Below are 18467 nucleotides of genomic sequence, written 5' to 3' on the forward strand. Positions count from 1 at the left end.
GTTAGTTTTGATTAGGCTGCTTCTCTCCTCCCTTCTGCTTCCATGTGTGGATGCTTACCTCTTTCTTCCTCTGTTTGATTTGTGCGGCCTGTGCCACCTGACAGTGGAGTTCAGTACTAAGCAGCTAACACTTCTGAAATGCCTCCCCATCCCTGCTCATCATTCTCACCTTGGTCCTTGCTTGTGAACTCACAGAAAAGCTGGAAGTTTTTAGAGGAAGCTAGTAGCATTACCAAATAAAAACCAACCCCACCAAAGAAAAAGCCCTGCTTGTCAGACTGCATTTTAGTAGTGTTCTGTGCAGATATACAGCACCTGGGTGTTCATTACTTTTGTGAAAGTCCTTGAGATGGATGCAAAATATCCATTAAATATTTTTGACTCAACTTTCAAAGTGCTTCTATCAGAAATTCAGTAATAGGTGTTGTTGTCTTCCAATTATTGGCCATAATGCAAGAGTTTGCTTGTTTCTGTTTTCACCGTGGGTTGTTCTTTGGTCTGGGTTTTTTTTTGTTTGTTTGATTGTTTGTTTTAAGGGGAAGATAGTGAGAATTAATCATCTCTGCCCTCCAAAATTCAGATCTTTTTCCTTTCCCTCTACTAGCAAATCTGGAGATATCTTCGAGATGACCTTTACCTCCTGATTCAATATAGACACATCCTAATGGAGCATAGAGAAAAGCCCTTGGGTAGTTGGGTTAGGAAAGCTGTAGGATTATGTAAATGGCATCGTAATGCTGGTTCCCAAAGGTGAGAAATGCGGAGTGAAGTGCAAAGCCATGGTTTTGGCACAGCCTGATAGCTGAGCGCTTGGCTCCTGTGCTGCAACTGTTTCTAAATGTCATTCTTGCCATTGCGGAAAGAGAAAACAAAGCAGCATTCCTCTTTTTGAGATATAACTGGCCTAGGTATTACTGAAATCGCTTCTCTAAGCTTTGAGATCCATCAGGGAGAAACACTTTCTTAGCCCCAGGTTCTTTCAAAGGCAGAAGATGAAAGGAAGTAATGTTTGAAACAAAATTGCAGATTTACCCTTCCTTCCCTTTCTGCTTTAAAGACAATGGATTCTCTGGACTATTTCCAGTGGTCTGGGCCTTACTGAAGCCTTCCCAAATTCAACAGAAGATTAGGAGGAGATGGTCTTTTGTCCACAGGGTGTGATTTCAAGCAATAAAGCATTATTAACCCAAAGTCAGAGATCACTGTAATGCTGCCGTGCAGCACACCAGACATCAGAGCCCTGAGCCAAAACCTGCTTCAGCTCACCAAGCTGTTTCAGTGAGTGAGCTGCTAACAACACATGTGGAAAAAGTAAGCTGACTTTTTAATGTTTCCCCAGCCATGTTGGAAGGAAACTTTTCATTAAGGCTTGCCAAGAAGTGTGTTCATTCTTTAAAGAATAAGGACTATTTTTTGACAGTTGAGTAAAAACATAAATTGTTGTACAACCCTGACCATGGAATAAGTCTGCTGGCTGTCTGCTGGGAACCTGAAACTTCTCACAAAACATCTGCCTTCTAAAGGGAGATTACATTTTGAGGAAAGAGAGAGCTTTGAATACCTCAAATACTGGAAACAACTGCCAGAGCTCCAAGCTCTACTGGCTTCAAACCTTAGCTTTATAAGCAACCTTGGGTAGTGGGCTGCTAGGGCAAAGGACGGTGTTCAGGTGAAGGGGCACTCTATTCACTGACTGAGTTGGGTATTAAGCAGCAAAGGACGGGCAGGAAAGTTACACAAAGATGGTACTAGCTTTTCTGAAGTGTTCTTCTCCTTAGTGAATAAAAAGTTAAGGATGAAACAGTTTATTTCTAGAACAGTGTTTCCTAAACAAAGGCATGCAAGAGAGAGGAGGTGAGGGTGTTGGATGACATTGTCCAGCTTGCCCTGAAAGTGTTCCCAGCATGATACAAGGCTGTAAGGGCCAATTGGTAGGTGTTTGTGCTGTGGCTGCTGCAGTCAACTTGGTATCTAGCTACTCTGCAGTGTTTTATGGATTTTATTTATCACATCTGTTGTTCAAAAGAAGGGACTGCAGTAGGCTGTAACTTCATTTTGCATCAATGGCAATTGAACTACGGGGTGGGGAGACTGCTGTAGGAAAATGATAAGCTCATTCTTTTAAGCTCCTTGGTTCCCAAACTTTTTGGGTTGCAGGCAACTATCTTAATCTTCAATTTGTCACTGACTTGTAGTTTAAGCTTTAAAGCAGTCTAGTGCTGCAGAACTGTCACTGTGGCTTTATGAACCACAACTTGGGAACTGGTGTGGAGGATTGTGTACTTTCAGAGCAAAAGCCACTGTGACCAAAGTATTTCAATCTGAAAACACAAAGCATCTGATCCGACTGTGCTGTGGTGGTGTTAGGGCAAAACCTGAACAAAGACAGGACAGGTAAGAGCTAGCAGGGACCTGTGCTTGCGCTCTCAGTGGCAGGACAAAAAAGACAAGTTCTTAACTCTATTGGAGAAAACACAGAGTTCCATGGGCTTACTCTAGTTGTTTTCAGTAGGTAGATGCAACAGACTGCTGGAAGTGCCGGATTTGGCTTGCAAAGTTGGAAGCTGTACCTGGAGGCTCTGGAAGCAGAACTCCTGTGGCCTCAGGCTACAGCATTCTGGATATGGAGAATATTTTAAATAGTGCCAGATTTTAACACTGGACATTTTAAAACCAAAGGGAAGGTTTAGATATTTTTTCTCTGCAAGTCTACAGGGTGAAATTTCAGTATTGCAGCCTTTTAAACTTCATCCTCTAAAAATTATAGCTTGGATTATGATGTATTCCTATGACTTTCAAGAGACCTCAAGACTCCAAATGAATTCAAAAAAGCTGATACAAATAGTCATGCTTATTACTAAGCAAGACACGTGGTGTAGCAAACAGCTAATGTTGTATAAGCTTGGGGCTTACAGACTTTCCTTTAAGAAACAGATTTGCTGTTGTACGTAGTTTTATTGTAGTTTATTCAATCTTAAAAAATTAATACTCTTGCAAGTGCCCTTTATTTCATTCAGAGCACAGCTTTCCCATGTGACTCTGGCAATGTAATGGTATTGTGAGTGTCCAGGCTTCCAGCAGTGTCCAAGTTAATAACACTCTGCGATAGCTGCCACAATTTCCCAAGGATCAGTAACAGAATGCTACTGGCGTGAGATGTCTGTTGGAGAGAGATGAATTAAATCCCAGGCTCTGCAGAAACCTCAGCAATCCGTCTGTATGCCTGCCTTTCTAGGGATTTAAACTTGAGAGGGAATGTGGAAGAGACAAAGATAAACTTCTTACAGCTTTGGCAATTTCTATTCATTATAATTTTAAGCATTTCCCAAGTTGTTTTTCAAAGGGCTTGAGTAATTGCTCCTCAAAGACTGAAGCATTCTTTGCATTATTTTTTTAAAACCATAGGACTTATAGTTGAAAAGGCTGTGCTTATGTATAGGTGTGCCCTAGAAAAAGGATGTCTGGAAGATCTTTCATATGAAGACGTGAGATTGTTTGAGCCAAATACATGAATGATGTGTTTGCCTGTTAGAGCATTTTAACACCAAATACTTATGCAGAAAATCTGTGTTCTCCACTATTCCTCATTTAAGTTGTCACACTCCACACTAGTATTCATCAAAATGTATAGGAAGCAATTGCAGAGCTAGTACTAAACAATTCACATGGGGGCAAAACATGTCTACGCTGTGATTGAGATCCACATGTGGGGCTTCAGCAGCACTATGGTCAAGGGAGACCCCAGTGCTTATTCCCCAGGAAAAGAGATGAGTAATGGGACCCAAAGAATCAATTATCCTCTTGACTTTCACCTTCAGAGAAAAATCAAAACTATTTTTCAACTTCAAGTTACTCGGTTTTGTTAGAGAAGTCATTCAGCCTGAAAAGTCAAACAATTTTTAAACATCTGCAAACAAGGTGAACTGCTAGTACAGGCCTGTTCTACAGCCTCACTTTTGTTAGTAATGAAGTGTAGGGGAAGATTGGCACTGTCCTTATTGCTGCACACACACAGTCCATCACCAGCTGGGGCCACTGCCAGCTGGGCCATGCCAGGGGCTCCCCATGTCGCTGGGTACGTCATCACACATCGTGCTGCTGTATTCTCACCTTGGCACAGGCTTGTGCCACACTTTTGGAGGCTTAACTGTGCTAGTAGCAGAGCTGATTCAAGTTTCCCTTTGAATTAATTCTTAAGGTGCCTCTTAATCATAAACTAATTTATGCTGACCTGCTGTCTGTGACACAGATAAATGGTATAAATGGAAATGTATTGAAGTGGAAGTGATTTTTTCCATTAAGCTCTTGCTAGTGAGGGAAAAATTGGAGAAATTCAGTGAATATTGAGCTCGGGTTGTTTTCCCTTAGGCAGATCTGACCCGCAGTCTGAGGAGCTAATTCTTATTTTATGCAATTAGATTGCAGGCTTGACTCAATCATCCTGTTTAAGAAAACATGTACTTTCAGATCTGCATAAATTGCTGCTCTTCTTTGATCACATAACTTGTATACTGTGCCACCCCTCCCTGCCTGAGATGGAAGACAGTGATGCCCTGCAATTCTGCAGGCTACATGCTTGTGTCTCCAAGCTGCTCGTGTGCCCTGAAGGCAGTACAGCGATTCCTGTGGCAAATAAATGTTACCTGAAGTGAACGTACATTTCATGTGAACATCTCCTGAAAGTCACCTGACATTACTTGTCGGCAAGCACTGCTTCAGCGTACGAGTCAGACACAAGAGCTTATGAGTGGGAGTAAGACTGACTTTTCTACATGGGCAGGGACAAGGGAGAATGAGTGATAGGATAGGGGGGAACAGTTTTAAACTAAAAGGAGAGTTTTAGATTAGATATTAGAAGGACATTTTTCTCTCAGAATGTGGTGAGGCCCTGGCACAGGCTGCCCAGAGAAGCTGTGGTGCTCCATCCCTGGAGTGTTCATTGGATGGGCTCTGGGCAGCCTGAGCTGCTGGATGGCAGCCCTGTCCAGGGGGTTGTGGCTGGGTGGGCTTTAAGGGCCCTTCCATCCTAAGCCACTCTATGAATCTATGATTCTGTGATTTATTATTTGGAAGCTTTCAGGGCACTTTGAGATCTGAGAGAGTTGTATGCATTGCTTCCAAGAATCTTTTCAGCTCTCTTTTGAAAACCTTTGCTTTCATAAACAATTTTTCTCTCGGATGTGAATTCCAGATTTCCTTTTTCATCTGCAAAGTGCTATATATAAAACAGCACAGATCTGAGGGGAGCAAGTCACCAGACAGGTCTCATGGTTGTTGGTGACTCACACACAGAGCTCAAAGCAAAACTGTAACCTTTATTTTCCAGTTTCTTCAATATACCTGACTCAGCTAATCCATACTTCATTACGAAAGTAGATGTTGAGCAGCAATTGCTTGTAATACTTTGACTGAAAAGGTAGCATGTGAAAAAGCTATTAGTCACAAGGATGTTTTAAAGCTGGATCAGGCATTTCCCATTGAAGAATTAGCTCTTATTCAGTAAGATTCATTGATTTGACATTGTTCTGCATGACATCGTGGTTTCCAAATCGGAGAAAAATAGATTTGATGGATGTACCACTCACTGGATAAGGAATTGGCTGGGTGGTCACACTCAGAGAGGGAGTTACAGTCAATGGCTTGGTGTCCAAGTGGAGATCAGTGATGAGAGGCGTTCCTCAGGGATCAGTGCTGTGTCCGGTGTTTTTTAGCATCTTTCTAGGCAACATGGACAGTGGGATCGAGTGCACCCTCAGCAAGTTTGCAGATAACACCAAGCTGAGTAGTGCAGTTGACACGCTAGAGGGAAGGGATGCTAACAAGAGGAACCTGAGGTGTGCCCATGCCAAATTCATGAAGTTCAACAAGGCCAAGTGCAAGGTCCTACATCTGGGTCAGGGCAATCCCAAGCACAGATACAGGCTGGGTAGAAAATGACATGAGAGCAGTCCTTAAGAAAAGGATTTAGGAATGTTGGTTGATGACAAATTCAAAATGAGCCCACAGAAGCTCATTTTGCTCAGAAGGCCAATTGTATCCTGGGTTGTAGCAAGAGAATTGTGGCCAGTGGGTTGAGGGAGGTGATTCTGTCTCTCTCCTGTGGTCTCATGAGACCCCATCTAGAATACTACACCCAATTCTGGGACCCCCAACACAAGAAGGACATCATGTTCTTGGATTGTGTCCAGAGGAGGGTCATGAAAATTATCAGAGGACTGAAACACCTCCCCTACGAGGACAGGCTGAGAGAGCTGGGCTCTTCAGCCTGGAGAAGAGAAGGCTCCAGGGACACCTTACAGTGGTCTTCCAGTACCTGAAGGAGCCTACGGGAAACCTGGGGAGGGACTTCTTATAAGAGCAGGTAGCAACAGGACAAGGGGAGGTAGTTTTAAACTGGAAGAGGGTAGATTTAGACTAGATATTAGGAAGAAATTCTTTACAGTGAGGGTGGTGAGACACTGGCACAGGTTGCCCAGAGAGGTTGTGGATGCCCTCCACCAGAAGCATTCAAGGCCAGGCTGGATGGGGCTTTGAGCAACCTGGTCTAGAGGGAGGTGTCCCTGCCTATAGCAGGGGGGTTGGAACTGGATGATCTTAAAGGTCCCTTCCAACCCAAACCATTCTATGATTCTATTATTTTTCCTCTTCTGCTCTTATTTACTGTTATTTTTTAAAACTTAGTTTTAAACAGTTGCTTCATTGTAATTTGTTCCTTTCCATAAGGCACTCTTTGGGGATGTGTTTAATCGTCTTCCAGGATACACACAAACACAGGGGTTTGCAAAGTTGCAGTTATACTTGTGTGTTCAAAAAGCTGTAGAGCAAGGGAAGTGGCATCCAGCTAGCCCAGCTTTTCAAATACTTCCAAGTACTTGCAAATTGGATATAAAACAGAATGGTGAAAGGAGAAAAAAAGAGGAGGCATGGCCTATTTTTCAAGCACTGTAATGGATTTAGAAGATCCAGGCTGAGACTTCAGTTCTGCTGTAGGCTTTGTGCTGTTTCTGGCAGGTTGCTGTAACGTAGTTGGAGGACGGCTGTGTTGTTGTTTTGTCAGGAAGACAGATGTAACAGAGCTAAAAGTACCATTGTACTGATGACAGCAAGAACGCAGTTTCTGATTTGAATGGATGTGTGCATATGCTCTTGCATGTGTTTTAGTATCAAAAATTCTATGGTCAAGTGTTAGTTGAGAAAGTCCCCAGTGGAATTCTCTTCTGTTTGATTATGACTTAAGATTTTAACTAGTTTTGAAGGAATCACCTGAACAAGGGAAGACTCAGCTGTTTTTAGCAGGGTGATGCTGATGTCTCTTTCCCTTCTCAAAGGATATTTGTTGTGCTTTGCTGCAGCATGGGAAGGATTTTTAGATTTCAGACTTTCTTATGCAGCAGGAGAAGCAATTTTTATGTTGAGCTTTTGAATTGCTGAGCATTGCAGAGTTTCCCCAATCTGTAAAATGAAAGGAGTGGAATCTCTTCTGGTTTGTTTTTTCAACCACTGCCTGTGTTTGAACTGTAAGTTCTTTGGGACAGATAGTTCTGCACGCACAGTGTCTGTTGTAACATCGTTCTGCTTGGATGTTGGCCCTTATTATTATGAAGAATCAGCAAGTCCAAGTATTTGCCTAACCCTAACCCTCTATCAGAAACAAACATTATAGTCAGTTTTTGTTCAAATTCTGAAATCATTTCCAAACAAAACGGTGACCCATAATTACCTTGGAATCTTTCTGGGCTTGAAGCTTAAGCACTGCACTGTGACTTGTGATCCCCATGAGTATTTCCACAACTTTACAATGCTGAAATGTGGCACACACGCAGCAGATCTGCTGAGCCGTGCTGGAGTGTGTCTGCACTGCAGTTTTTTCCCTTCACAGGGAAGTGAGATGCAGAGTTGGCCGAGAGCCCCCACTAGATGCTGCCAGAAGAAGGCATTGGATCCGGCTCTTTGAACTCAGCTCCGCTGCCCTCTTCTTCACACAGGAGGAAGGTTAAGTGTGAGAGACAGACCTGTGCCAAATCCTGCTAAGCGGCTGCTGAGAGGCAGTGGTTGTAATAGAACCCACAGGGGCCACTTGCTCTGGGATTATCCTCCTTGAGCAGTTTCTCTTGGAAGATATCCTCTTGTATAAATGAGAGATTTAGCTCTGAACGTGAAGAACTCGTAAGCACTGCACTTGCCAGTGTTGCATGTGTTGAATAAAGTGTCCCAGGAGGGCAGGGTGAGGGAAGCAGGTATAATCGGCGAAGGGAGAGAGAAAAACAGGCATGTAAGGAAGAGAAGAAGAAGGAATTGGTTTTACACACCTGAGGAAATGCATCCATCAGAAGGCAAAGCCTGGCTTGCATTGGAGATTGCTATCGGCATCTGATAGTGGCGGTGGCATAGGATCAGAGACCCTCCCACCTTGACACAAACGCACACCATCTGATTTTTTTTCCCACTTTCATTCTTCCCCTCCTTCCTTTTTTCTGCTACCCTTTTTCTGTCTTTGGTTTGGGAAAATGGGTTAATCCCTCTGTTTCCAGGTTGCCTTCAGTACCTACACAAGCTTTCCTCAAATGCCTGTAGGTACAAGAATCTCAGTCAAAAAGGCAGGAAATCTTAAGTGTGTCTAATGTTTTCTGACTTGAACTTCCTTCTCTTCAGTAGAAATTGCTGGATACCTAATTGCTTTTAATTGACAAGTTCTGCTACATGTTAACAATTAGCTTAATAATTTGGTCATCCCCCACATTCCTCATAGCAAACTGTTAAAAAAAAAAAAAACAAACTCGTGCTTCTAAACTTAATAAATATTGTTAGTACCATCAAAAAATAAAAATAAAAAAATCATGAATTTCCAGAGCTGAATGCCCTTATTCAAAAAAATGCTTGCAACCCTGCTGTGAAGTCTGTCCTTTCTGACCACGTAGGTCTGAGCAGACCTTAAAATCATCTTGTGCCTATTAAGGCATGCTATTTTCTGTATTAATTTTGTTTTAACAACTTTCAGTTATGGAATGTGTACAAAATATCATCATTCCTGAGACATCAGCAGGTGTTGTAAGTTAATTTAGTATAAATGCTCCACAGCAAGACCGCCAATAGAGGTATATAATTACAGACCATTTCAAAGGGAGAGATTCCTAAATGGCCATTCTGCAGCTGGGAGTGGTTTTGAGGTGTAACCTTGAGACTGACTTGTATGTATGAAAATGGTTTTGAAGGCTGAATGATTGGCTATTAGCAGGACAAGATGAAAAATGTTTTTGCCCTGCCAGCTGACCTGCAGATAGAGGCCGGTTTTCCGCAGAGAGGTGCTAGCAGGAAGGAGAAAGGATTATGCAATCTGTTGTTTTAATTTACATATTTATTCAAGTGCATCTTCCCAGCAACCTCCTAAAAGCAGAGCAGGGTCAGATAACAGCACTTCGGCTGACAGTGATGGCTGCCAGGAAGTCAGGCTGGGTTGTTCAGGAATGGCAAGGCTGGGATCCTAACCACACAACAGCAGGCAGTGGGGCTGTAGGAAAATAGGAACAACCATCTTTTTGTGATAGCACAGAGCAGTGTTCCTGCTTTTAGCCAGTGGTGATAAATGAGACGTGCTGCTTCTTTGTGATTATTTAATGCTTCTAAGGACGTAGGTGTACTTTTATGCTCTTAAAAATTTAGGGGGAGTTGTTAATGCAGAAGATACTGTAACACAGAGCAGAAGGAATCCGTTGGTTTCACAGTCTTTAACAGCTTAATGGACCCAAGTGTCTTTACCTATTTCTGGATGGCTCATTTGCAGTCTGAGTTTTGCCATAAGGATGGCCATCTCTTTAATACAGATGTGTGATTTATTCACTTATTTGTTTGTTTGTTTATTTAATTCACTATGTTCTCAATTCAGTTCTCTCATTTGTATTAATAAGTAGATAGTGGAATTACATCTTGCCAGCTGAATATTTGAAAAATAATCTGCTCTTATCCAAAAGCTGAAATATAAAATATTCTTGTGGCTTAGTTGGACCTAGTTAGATTTCAGTTTGAAAGATAGCACACAGTGGGTTTATTTGCACCATGACACTACAAAGCAGTAACTACTAAATACAAATTTGGGAAAACAATACAATACAAAGTGCTAGCTATATGGAATATGTTAAGAACTGAATTTCCCTTCATCTTCTCTTTGGATTTCTTTTTTAAAACAGTCCTTTTGTATACCTGGGGCCATCAGCTTCTGCTAGAATGTAAGCAGGGTGAGTCTCTCAGAAGATGCACTCAGCCTTGGAAATAGCAGCGAGTGTAGCAGAAACAGGCTGGCAAGAGCAAGTGAGAAAACCTCACTGCAGTGTTTCCTTGAAGTTCTCTTCCTTTCTTCTCTTTTTTCCTTGTAAAATCTACTACTTTTATAGAATCAGAATATTATTAACCTGTGCTTTAGAGAGATTTTTTTGTATCTTTTTAAGAAATGAATTTAATGATGGAATAGATCTAGATAAGATATGAATATTTATGTTCAGCAGTTTCTTCCTGAGGGTAATGAGTTTTGATGAATTAAGTAATGCTTTAGGCTTTTAAGTACTTCAGTACCGTCTTATTTTCAAAAGATCATCTTACCATATATAAATACAGTTTCTGTATCGTCACTGCTGTCCTTGTAAACCAGATTCCAGAAGTAGAAGGCAGGAAGGTAATCCAGTGTCTCTCTCTTTCCCCCCACCCAGATTACCAGCGCCTGATGACAGTTGCAGAGGGGATCACGACGCTGCTGTTCCCATTTCAGTGGCAGCACGTGTATGTTCCCATCCTTCCTGCCTCCCTCCTGCATTTTCTGGATGCTCCAGTTCCCTACCTGATGGGGCTGCAATCCAAGGAGGGAACCGACCGCTCCAAGCTGGAGCTGCCACAGGAGGTAGGTCTTTGCACTTGGGGTGCTGCTCAAGTACGTAACTGGTGTTTGTTTGAATCCCTGCTGGAAAATACCAGGCCCTGTGTTAAGAAGCGTCTCTGGTACTGTGAAGACTGTTTCCATAGAAGCTCTGGTTTCCAACAGGAGAGAAATGGAGGGGAGAAATTCTCCACAGATCTTCATAGAATCATATAATTTCCCAAGTTGGAAGGGACCCACAAGAACCACCATGTCCAGATCCATATGGGACTACCCAAAATCAAGCCCTAAGTCTGACAGCAGTGTCCAAACGTTTCTTGAACTGCAGCAGCTTGAGGCCATGCCCACTGCCCCCACATGCCCACAGGGCAGCCTGTTCCATGCTCACCACCCTCTGGTGCAGAAACTTTTCCTAACACCCAGCTGCCCCACTCCTGACACAGCTCCATGCTGTTCCCTTGTGTGCTTCTGAATTTAGCAGGTGCAGCTAATTATGGCTTCTAAATTCTTCTATTTCTTTCTGTGACAAGTTTCTCTACTTTCCCTACATCACTCACTTGACCATGTTTTGTTATTCTTTCTTTGTGTCACAGACCTATTGGCCCAGAGCTAAGGAACATTTCATTTGAGGTGGTCTTTATGAAAGTGATTCTCAGGTGCAATAGCTAGAAGCAGTGAAGGTTTTCCCTGTCAGCCTTTCAAAAAACATGTCCTGCTTTGTGCCTGCAATTATACCGCCTTGTCCCACCCACATGTGAACCCACGCATTCCAGACTGGGTCAAGGTCTACTACCAGAGCAGTTTTCTGGCCTTAAGGAAACCAAAATTGCAATAGTATTGTGCCTGCAACCCGCATAGAAGCTCACTCCAACAATGGCTTTTTGGAATAAGATCTTCTCTACCACTCTTTCCCCAGAGAAAAAAAAAAAAAGGCAAGGAGAGGTTGTCCTCTGACTGTCTGTGTTGAGGTCACTGGTGGTAAAGTGGAGATTTTCCTACATGGAATTTGACCACAATGTTCAAAACTGCTTCTTGTTTTAACTTGGCCGCTGATAATTCTCCACATTGCAAAATCTTTGGGATATTGCTAGCCTGTTCCATCTTCCAGATGGTGACTGCTTTAGGGGCCATCTCTTGAGCAAGCTGTATCTTTTAACTTGGGTTTCTTCTTAAAATGAGTGAGAACACTAAGAGTAACATTTTGCATGGCTGCAACGTCTCACATCTTCAGCACTGCAGCACCCAGACCTCTCCTGGAAGCAGGAGCTTGCAGTGGGCACTCCTACTGAGCGGGCAGTGGGAGCATCAGCAAAGGAGTATGTGCAAGAGGGTGAGCTTATGTGTGGAAGTTGATGGATTAACACAGGGCAAAGGTAATGTGGTTTTTAATTAAGGTTTATTTCAGGTGTTGGGTGGAGTTGACAGATTCTTATCTTAGGTGGCATGTAACAATACAAATCAGATCTTACCTCTTCGATGCAGTGGCCCGATTTATGAAATTCATACAGCCTTGGAAATGAAGCTGGTATCTAGCTATGCTTTTTAGTAAAAACATGTTAATGTTACGTAATTACTGTATTAAGTTATTAGTCATATGCTTTTAGTTAGCAGATTAAGCTGTCATTTTCCTTAAATTAAAATCTTAATGTGATAGGCTTGCAGTATCACCAGAATAACAAATTGAATATTTCCAGTGAGAGAACAGTAAGTGCAGGGCGTGAAGAAGCACCCTGTGACAATATTTAATAATTGGGTAAAAAAGAACAGTCCAGCATTTATGGAAATCATAGGTCCAGTAAATGTGGGAGAAGAAAAGGAGACATATTGATTGGGGAAATCAAGGAATCTCAAGTTCCTCTAGACAATTAAAAAATAATCCTTCAACATACAAGCCATGATGAAGCACTGTTTGCTTTAGCATTCCTTTATTCTTCAGGCCGGAGGCTGACTTGTCAAGCTCTTGGTCTAAATATAAAACATTTGTATGTCAGAGATAAAAATTCTAACAACTGGCCATCGTGCTGTCTTAAGGTTACTAATCTCTCTGCATTAACTTTAATCATCAGATGTTTTTGAAGACAGAAGTGACACCAATTCCCCAAGGGTTTTCTGAATCCGTGTCTCATTTTTCAAATTTTGTAAATGATATGCAGAGCTGAAATTAAAAAGCCTTTGAAATGAAATATTGATGTAGATAAGAAGGCAGTCCCTGAGCTGAGGAGCAGTAGCGACACATCCGCAACTCTTTAATGGCTGTGCAGTTAAGTAAAGCAAATTGTTTTGTATGAAGGAATGCTATTCTTTGTACAGTCCTAATTTTGTATGAAAAACTAAGCTGAGGGGACACTTATGCCAAATGAATCCTAATACCCCTTAAGTATTAATGCAAAGTGCCATGAATGTCACACATGTCCCTGAAATATGCAGAACATTATAACCGTGTTTGCCGTGGAGTATATTGCCCTATTGAAAATTTTTTTAGAAAAGGAGGAAAACAAATCCTTTCCATTCACAAAATCTGCAGGTAATCCTGCAGGGTTTTGTGAGAAGCAGAGAGCAGGCAACGTGCCTTACAGAAACCAGAGGAGCCAGTGGCTGAGTCAGACTAACACAGACCTGTTCCTGCTGCCCCGCCAGTGCCTGCAGCTGGGGTGAAGCCCATCAGAGATCAGTTCCCTGGGAATCTCAGTCGCTTTAACATTTTACTCAGCATGGTGCACTCAGTGAATTTCGGATGTAAGCCACAGTTCAGAAGATCAGTTACAGATTTTCCTCCCTCTATTATTCCTAAGGGTGCTCTTGCAATGTAATTAATTTTTATGTAGGGTGCTTCCCTCCCCCCGACTGCTTGAATCTGCTCTGCTAAATTCATGTCTCCACTTAGCTTTAATCTTATGGGCTGAGATCCATCTCCATGCACAGAAAAGCTGTCTGAGAGCATTCTGTTTATATCTCAGGCTGAGCAGTTTCCAAGATTAAAAGCTAGAAGCAGAGGGATGGGGGGAGTGGGGAAATAGGGTTTGGTCCCACTTGAACGGGGTGTAGTCAGGCATGATCTTTATCATGATTTTTTCACACAGAGGGTGGTGACACACTGGAACAGGTTGCCCAAGGAGGTTGTGGATGCCCCATCCCTGGAGGCATTCAAGGCCAGGCTGGATGTGGCTCTGGGCAGCCTGGTCTGGTCGTTGGTGACCCTGCACACAGCAGGGGGATTGAAACTGGATGATCTTTGAGATTCTTTTCAACCCAGGCCATTCTACGATGCTATGACTCTGTGATCCCAAAGGATTTAAGGATTTGCATGGGACCCTCTTGTGTATCGTCACTCCATCATCATCTTTCTCAGTTAAGTCCTTGCTCCTCAGTAACTGCAGAGGTTCCTACAGAAGCTCCGGATAAAATGAATGCAGCCTCGGGATGCCATGATTCACACAGCTTGTGGTTATACAAGCTGGGAAGTGGTGCTGTGCATCCCAACTGCTGCTACACCCCTCGCTGCGCTGGGAGGGGATGTGGAGGTTTTGCAATAGGAAGCTTAGGATCTGTGAATCCTGGGAGAATGAACCAAGGAGGCTTTACTCAAATATTAAATCACTCTCATCCACTTGGTCCTCAACCTTACTGAAGTCACTCTTAGTGATTTCAGACACACTAGGTCTCTTGCAAATATGTGCTGTTATCCTTTTGTCTGGACACATTCTGGGGAAACAGGGCTACTTAGAGAACCAAATTCAGTGCTGAATGTCTGTTTTGAAACCCTTCTTCATATTTCAGGCAAACTTGTGCTTCGTGGACATCGATAACCATTTCATCGAGCTGCCAGAGGAATTCCCCCAGTTTCCCAACAAGCTGGAGTTTATCCAGGAAATCTCCGAGGTCCTCCTTCAGTTTGGAATCCCTCCGGAGGGCAACCTGCACTGCAGTGACAGTGCCACCAAACTCAAGAACCTGGTCCTTAGTGACTTGGTGAACGACAAAAAGAATGGGAACATCCCTGGCAACACCCTCAACATGTACGAGCTGCTGAAAGGCAACGAAACCATCGCCCGCCTGCAAGCTCTCGCCAAGAGGACAGGCGTGACGATGGAGAAGATGACCATCACAGCTCCCCTCGCAGAAAAAGAGAAGGATGTAAAGTTGCAGTGTGAGGAAGTGGAGCTCAGGGACTACAAACTGAACGTGCAGCTCCGTGAGGTGTTTGCCAACCGCTTCACACAGCTATTTGCAGACTACGAGGCATTCGTCATCCAGGCTGCCCCCGATCTGGAGTCGTGGCTGACCAACAGGGAACAAATGCAGAACTTCGACAAAGTAAAAATTGCTCTGTGTTTATTTTGACACCTGAAAGTGCTTTTGGGAGGTGTGGGACAATAGCCGTATTATGTATATGTAGCCTAGATGCTCTTTAATCCTCCCTTCTTTGTCTGCCTCTTTGAGAGATTCATTTGCTTTGATTACACGGTACCAGGGCTGTCTGCCAAAGTAAATTGGTGTGGGTCCACTGAGCCACTCAGAGCTGTCCTGGTGGGTTGCAGCCCTGCTGCTGCCTGGCTGATGGGGCTGTCCTGTGGGTTTTCTGAACAGCAGCAATGGAAAAGCGACTTTTTTTTCCTTTTCCTTTGTTGATTGGAGAGGTACACACACAAGACAAATAGGGAATCCACTTTTCTATGTTTCTTGTTTCCTAAACAATAGGGCTTTTGGTTAACATGTAGTCCAGTTCTGCAGAAGGTTATTGTGTTATTATGTCAGTAGAGTACTGTTGTGGCTCCACTATAGTGTGTACATAAGAGTGAAAAAACAGGTGAGATCAGAAATGGGAAAATAAGTAGACTGTGGGTTAGCAAGAGGAATGAGAATTTTTTGCGAGCTTGCACAATTATTATTTCTGAATGATTTTTCAAAGTAAATAATGCTTTTAGCTATCAGCTTTTATAGATACAAGTCCTACTCTGAGGAGAACGTCAGAGGGATAAATGGTGAGGAACAGACTAAATATTGATTTAAGTCAACTTCTGACCACTTAAAAAAGAAAAAGAAAAGCTGCCATATCTTTTCTTGGTGTTGTTTGTACTTAGCTGTTGAGCAGAGTAGCATTCACAAGCAGGAGTTTGTTTATACAGGCTCTGCTATTACTTGTACAATAAGGTGGGCTTTTAAGGTGAGAGTTTTCAAAACTCAGAGATTTAGGCAGATGCTCAATTTTAATTGGAATTTCAAGAGTAATTCTCCCATTTAATTTCACAAAAGAACATGAGCTGAATTGCACTGAGCACCTCTACATACACATGGCACCTCTGTGAGCAAGCAGGTATGTGCAGACCAGAGGCACACACAGGTTGCCTATGGCTCATACCTGTAGGCAGTAGCCATCAGACTTCTTTGAAAAAGCTGGCAGCACAGGTATTCCTTCAGCAGCTCCATATTCCAATCACTTGAGCTGTCCCAAAACTCCCCTTCCTCACAGTATTGACCAAAGGGGTGATGCATGAGACAAACACTTATGTAGCTGGATTCCATCCTCTCTGAGGGGTGTTTCTGTGGTGGGGAAGCCTTGCTCAAGCCTCCCTGATGGCTGCTGCACCAGTTCACTGTAGGATAGCTCATCATGTCAAGGCATGGCATGAGCGTGGCACTGATGCTCTGCTCTGTATTTCAGGCTTCCTTCCTCTCGGACCAACCTGAGCCTTACCTCCCATTCCTATCGCACTTCATTGAGACGCAGATGTTTGCAACCTTCATAGACAACAAGATAATCTCCCAGTGGGAAGAAAAGGACCCTTTTCTGCGAGTTTTTGACTCTCGAATTGAGAAAATAAGGCTATATAATGTAAGGGCCCCTGCACTGCGGACATCCAATTATCAGAAGTGCAGCACTCTGAAGGAAGCAGGTATGTTCAGATGGTGAATAAAATATTCAAAAGTACAGTGTCAGCCACAAGCACATACAGGTCCTCAGTCATCTGAGTGCTCAAACTACCTGAGCAGCACTCCTCAATGTCATTATTTCCTTAGGCAAAATCTTCAGTGGGCTTTTACACACGCAAGACAGCAGAAGCCCCCATCTTTCCTTCAAGCCCCCTTGTGCATCTAATAATCCCAGCCAAGCCCCAGGAGGAAGCTTACTTCATCCCCTTCCAGGCAGTTCACGTCTGTCCATGGCAGGGCTTCCCTTTACTGCACAAGTGGGACCAGCGCCAGCCACACCAAGCCTTGGCACTTGAGACGTTCACCTCATCTCCCCTTTTCCATAAAAAGGACAATTTTTGGCTTAGGCCATTTGACTAGAGCAGCAGGAGGTGTTGGGGACATAATTGTACATGGCACATTTGGTGGCTCCTGCAGTAGGGGTGCTGCTATACTCGCAGGACACATTTTTCAAATTATACTCCAGTTTCGTACTGTGTGAGCATTTAATTTCCAAGTAATGCAGAAAAATTTTACTCTACAGTTCATTGGGGCACAAATTAATGAACCGAGTCAAGCGCATTTCTTTTGGGTTTTTTTGTTCATTTTCTGATTTATTAAGAACATCTTACCTGTTACAAATGTGACAGAAATAAATCCTATCTCTGATTAACCCTTTCTCTTTAAAAACAATTCTAATTTGCAGGTTGCCTGTCTATTCGGCGTCTAGTTTTGGTAGATATTGTGGCACCGGAGCCTCATTTTCTGTCTCTTGAAATGCAGCAAGCTGATAGTAATGCCAGCTTTATTTCATATTTACCACTCAGGCACACATGAGCCCAGCATCAGCACTCGTTTGTTTAACCCACTGTTTTTGAAACCCCCCAAACCCTCTGTCCCTCACTATCCAGTCGTTATCTCCAAAAGAAAACCATGCAGAGAGACTTTTCTTAGGAGGAGAAAAGCTCCTGAGTTTCTGATGATAATGTGTGTAAATCTTATGACAGTTTCTTCTCAGTCACAATTGTATAAAATAGGAAATGAATTCTTTGTTGTTCTGGACAAATGGAAAATGGATTTAGCTTCCCCATCCTGCATTTATATTCACAGTCATGACATGCTGAAAGAATGGCTCTGCCCATTAACGGATGGGCTGAGAGAGCTGAATACTGAGGTTGTTAATTCACTGCTCTGATCTCCCCCACTCACCCCCTCTCCCCACTCTGTTAGAAGCTCATCTGACACAATGTTGAGAGGCTGATGGGCTGGATTTGCATTCTGCCAGAGAGCTGAGGTGAAACCCTCAGGCCACATCATGACCAAACTCTGCTGGCCTCAGAGGGGTTTCCATGGAGCCCTCTCTGCCCTTGTCAAAGCCTCTGGCCTGTCCAAATGTCTGCTCACCTCCCTTGCCCTGCTCACCCCTCAGGCCTTGCTAACTGTCCTGCTTTCTGAAGGCTTGTCATCAGTGCTGGCACCTCCTCTCTCAGGAGAAGGGTAGTTTCAGTGCCAGACATTTGTTGAATTCCAGTATTGCCCCAGCATGTCTGTCCAAGGAAGCATTCCTCTGGCCAAGTGAAGTGCCCAGCCTTCACAGGGAGCTGCTCCTGTCCCATCGGGTCCCAGCTGTCCACACAAAGAGGCAGTGTGGCCAAACACCAAGCTACAGGGAAGCTTGCACTGCCCTTGTCAG

The 18467-nt window shown here is 43.3% G+C and overlaps 1 protein-coding gene across 6 annotated transcripts in view; it reads left to right on the forward strand.

Annotated features, from left to right (window-relative positions):
- The window catches only part of DENND5B (DENN domain containing 5B), a 111343-nt gene that overhangs the window by 58101 nt on the left and 34775 nt on the right, over nt 1-18467 (forward strand). For 3 of the 6 annotated variants that reach the window (XM_042889578.1, XM_042889581.1, XM_042889579.1), the window contains 4 exons: nt 10701-10888; nt 14642-15178; nt 16527-16758; nt 17481-17567. In XM_042889578.1, coding sequence (XP_042745512.1) covers nt 10701-10888; nt 14642-15178; nt 16527-16758; nt 17481-17567 — 1044 coding nt within the window. The remainder of the gene's footprint in view (nt 1-10700; nt 10889-14641; nt 15179-16526; nt 16759-17480; nt 17568-18467) is intronic. The other 3 variants (XM_042889580.1, XM_042889582.1, XM_042889583.1) reach the window with 1 other exon arrangement.

Source organism: Lagopus leucura, unplaced genomic scaffold (assembly GCF_019238085.1).
Source record: "Lagopus leucura isolate 7727_CA_CO unplaced genomic scaffold, USGS_WTPT01 Super-Scaffold_100159, whole genome shotgun sequence".
Lineage (NCBI taxonomy): Eukaryota > Metazoa > Chordata > Aves > Galliformes > Phasianidae > Lagopus > Lagopus leucura.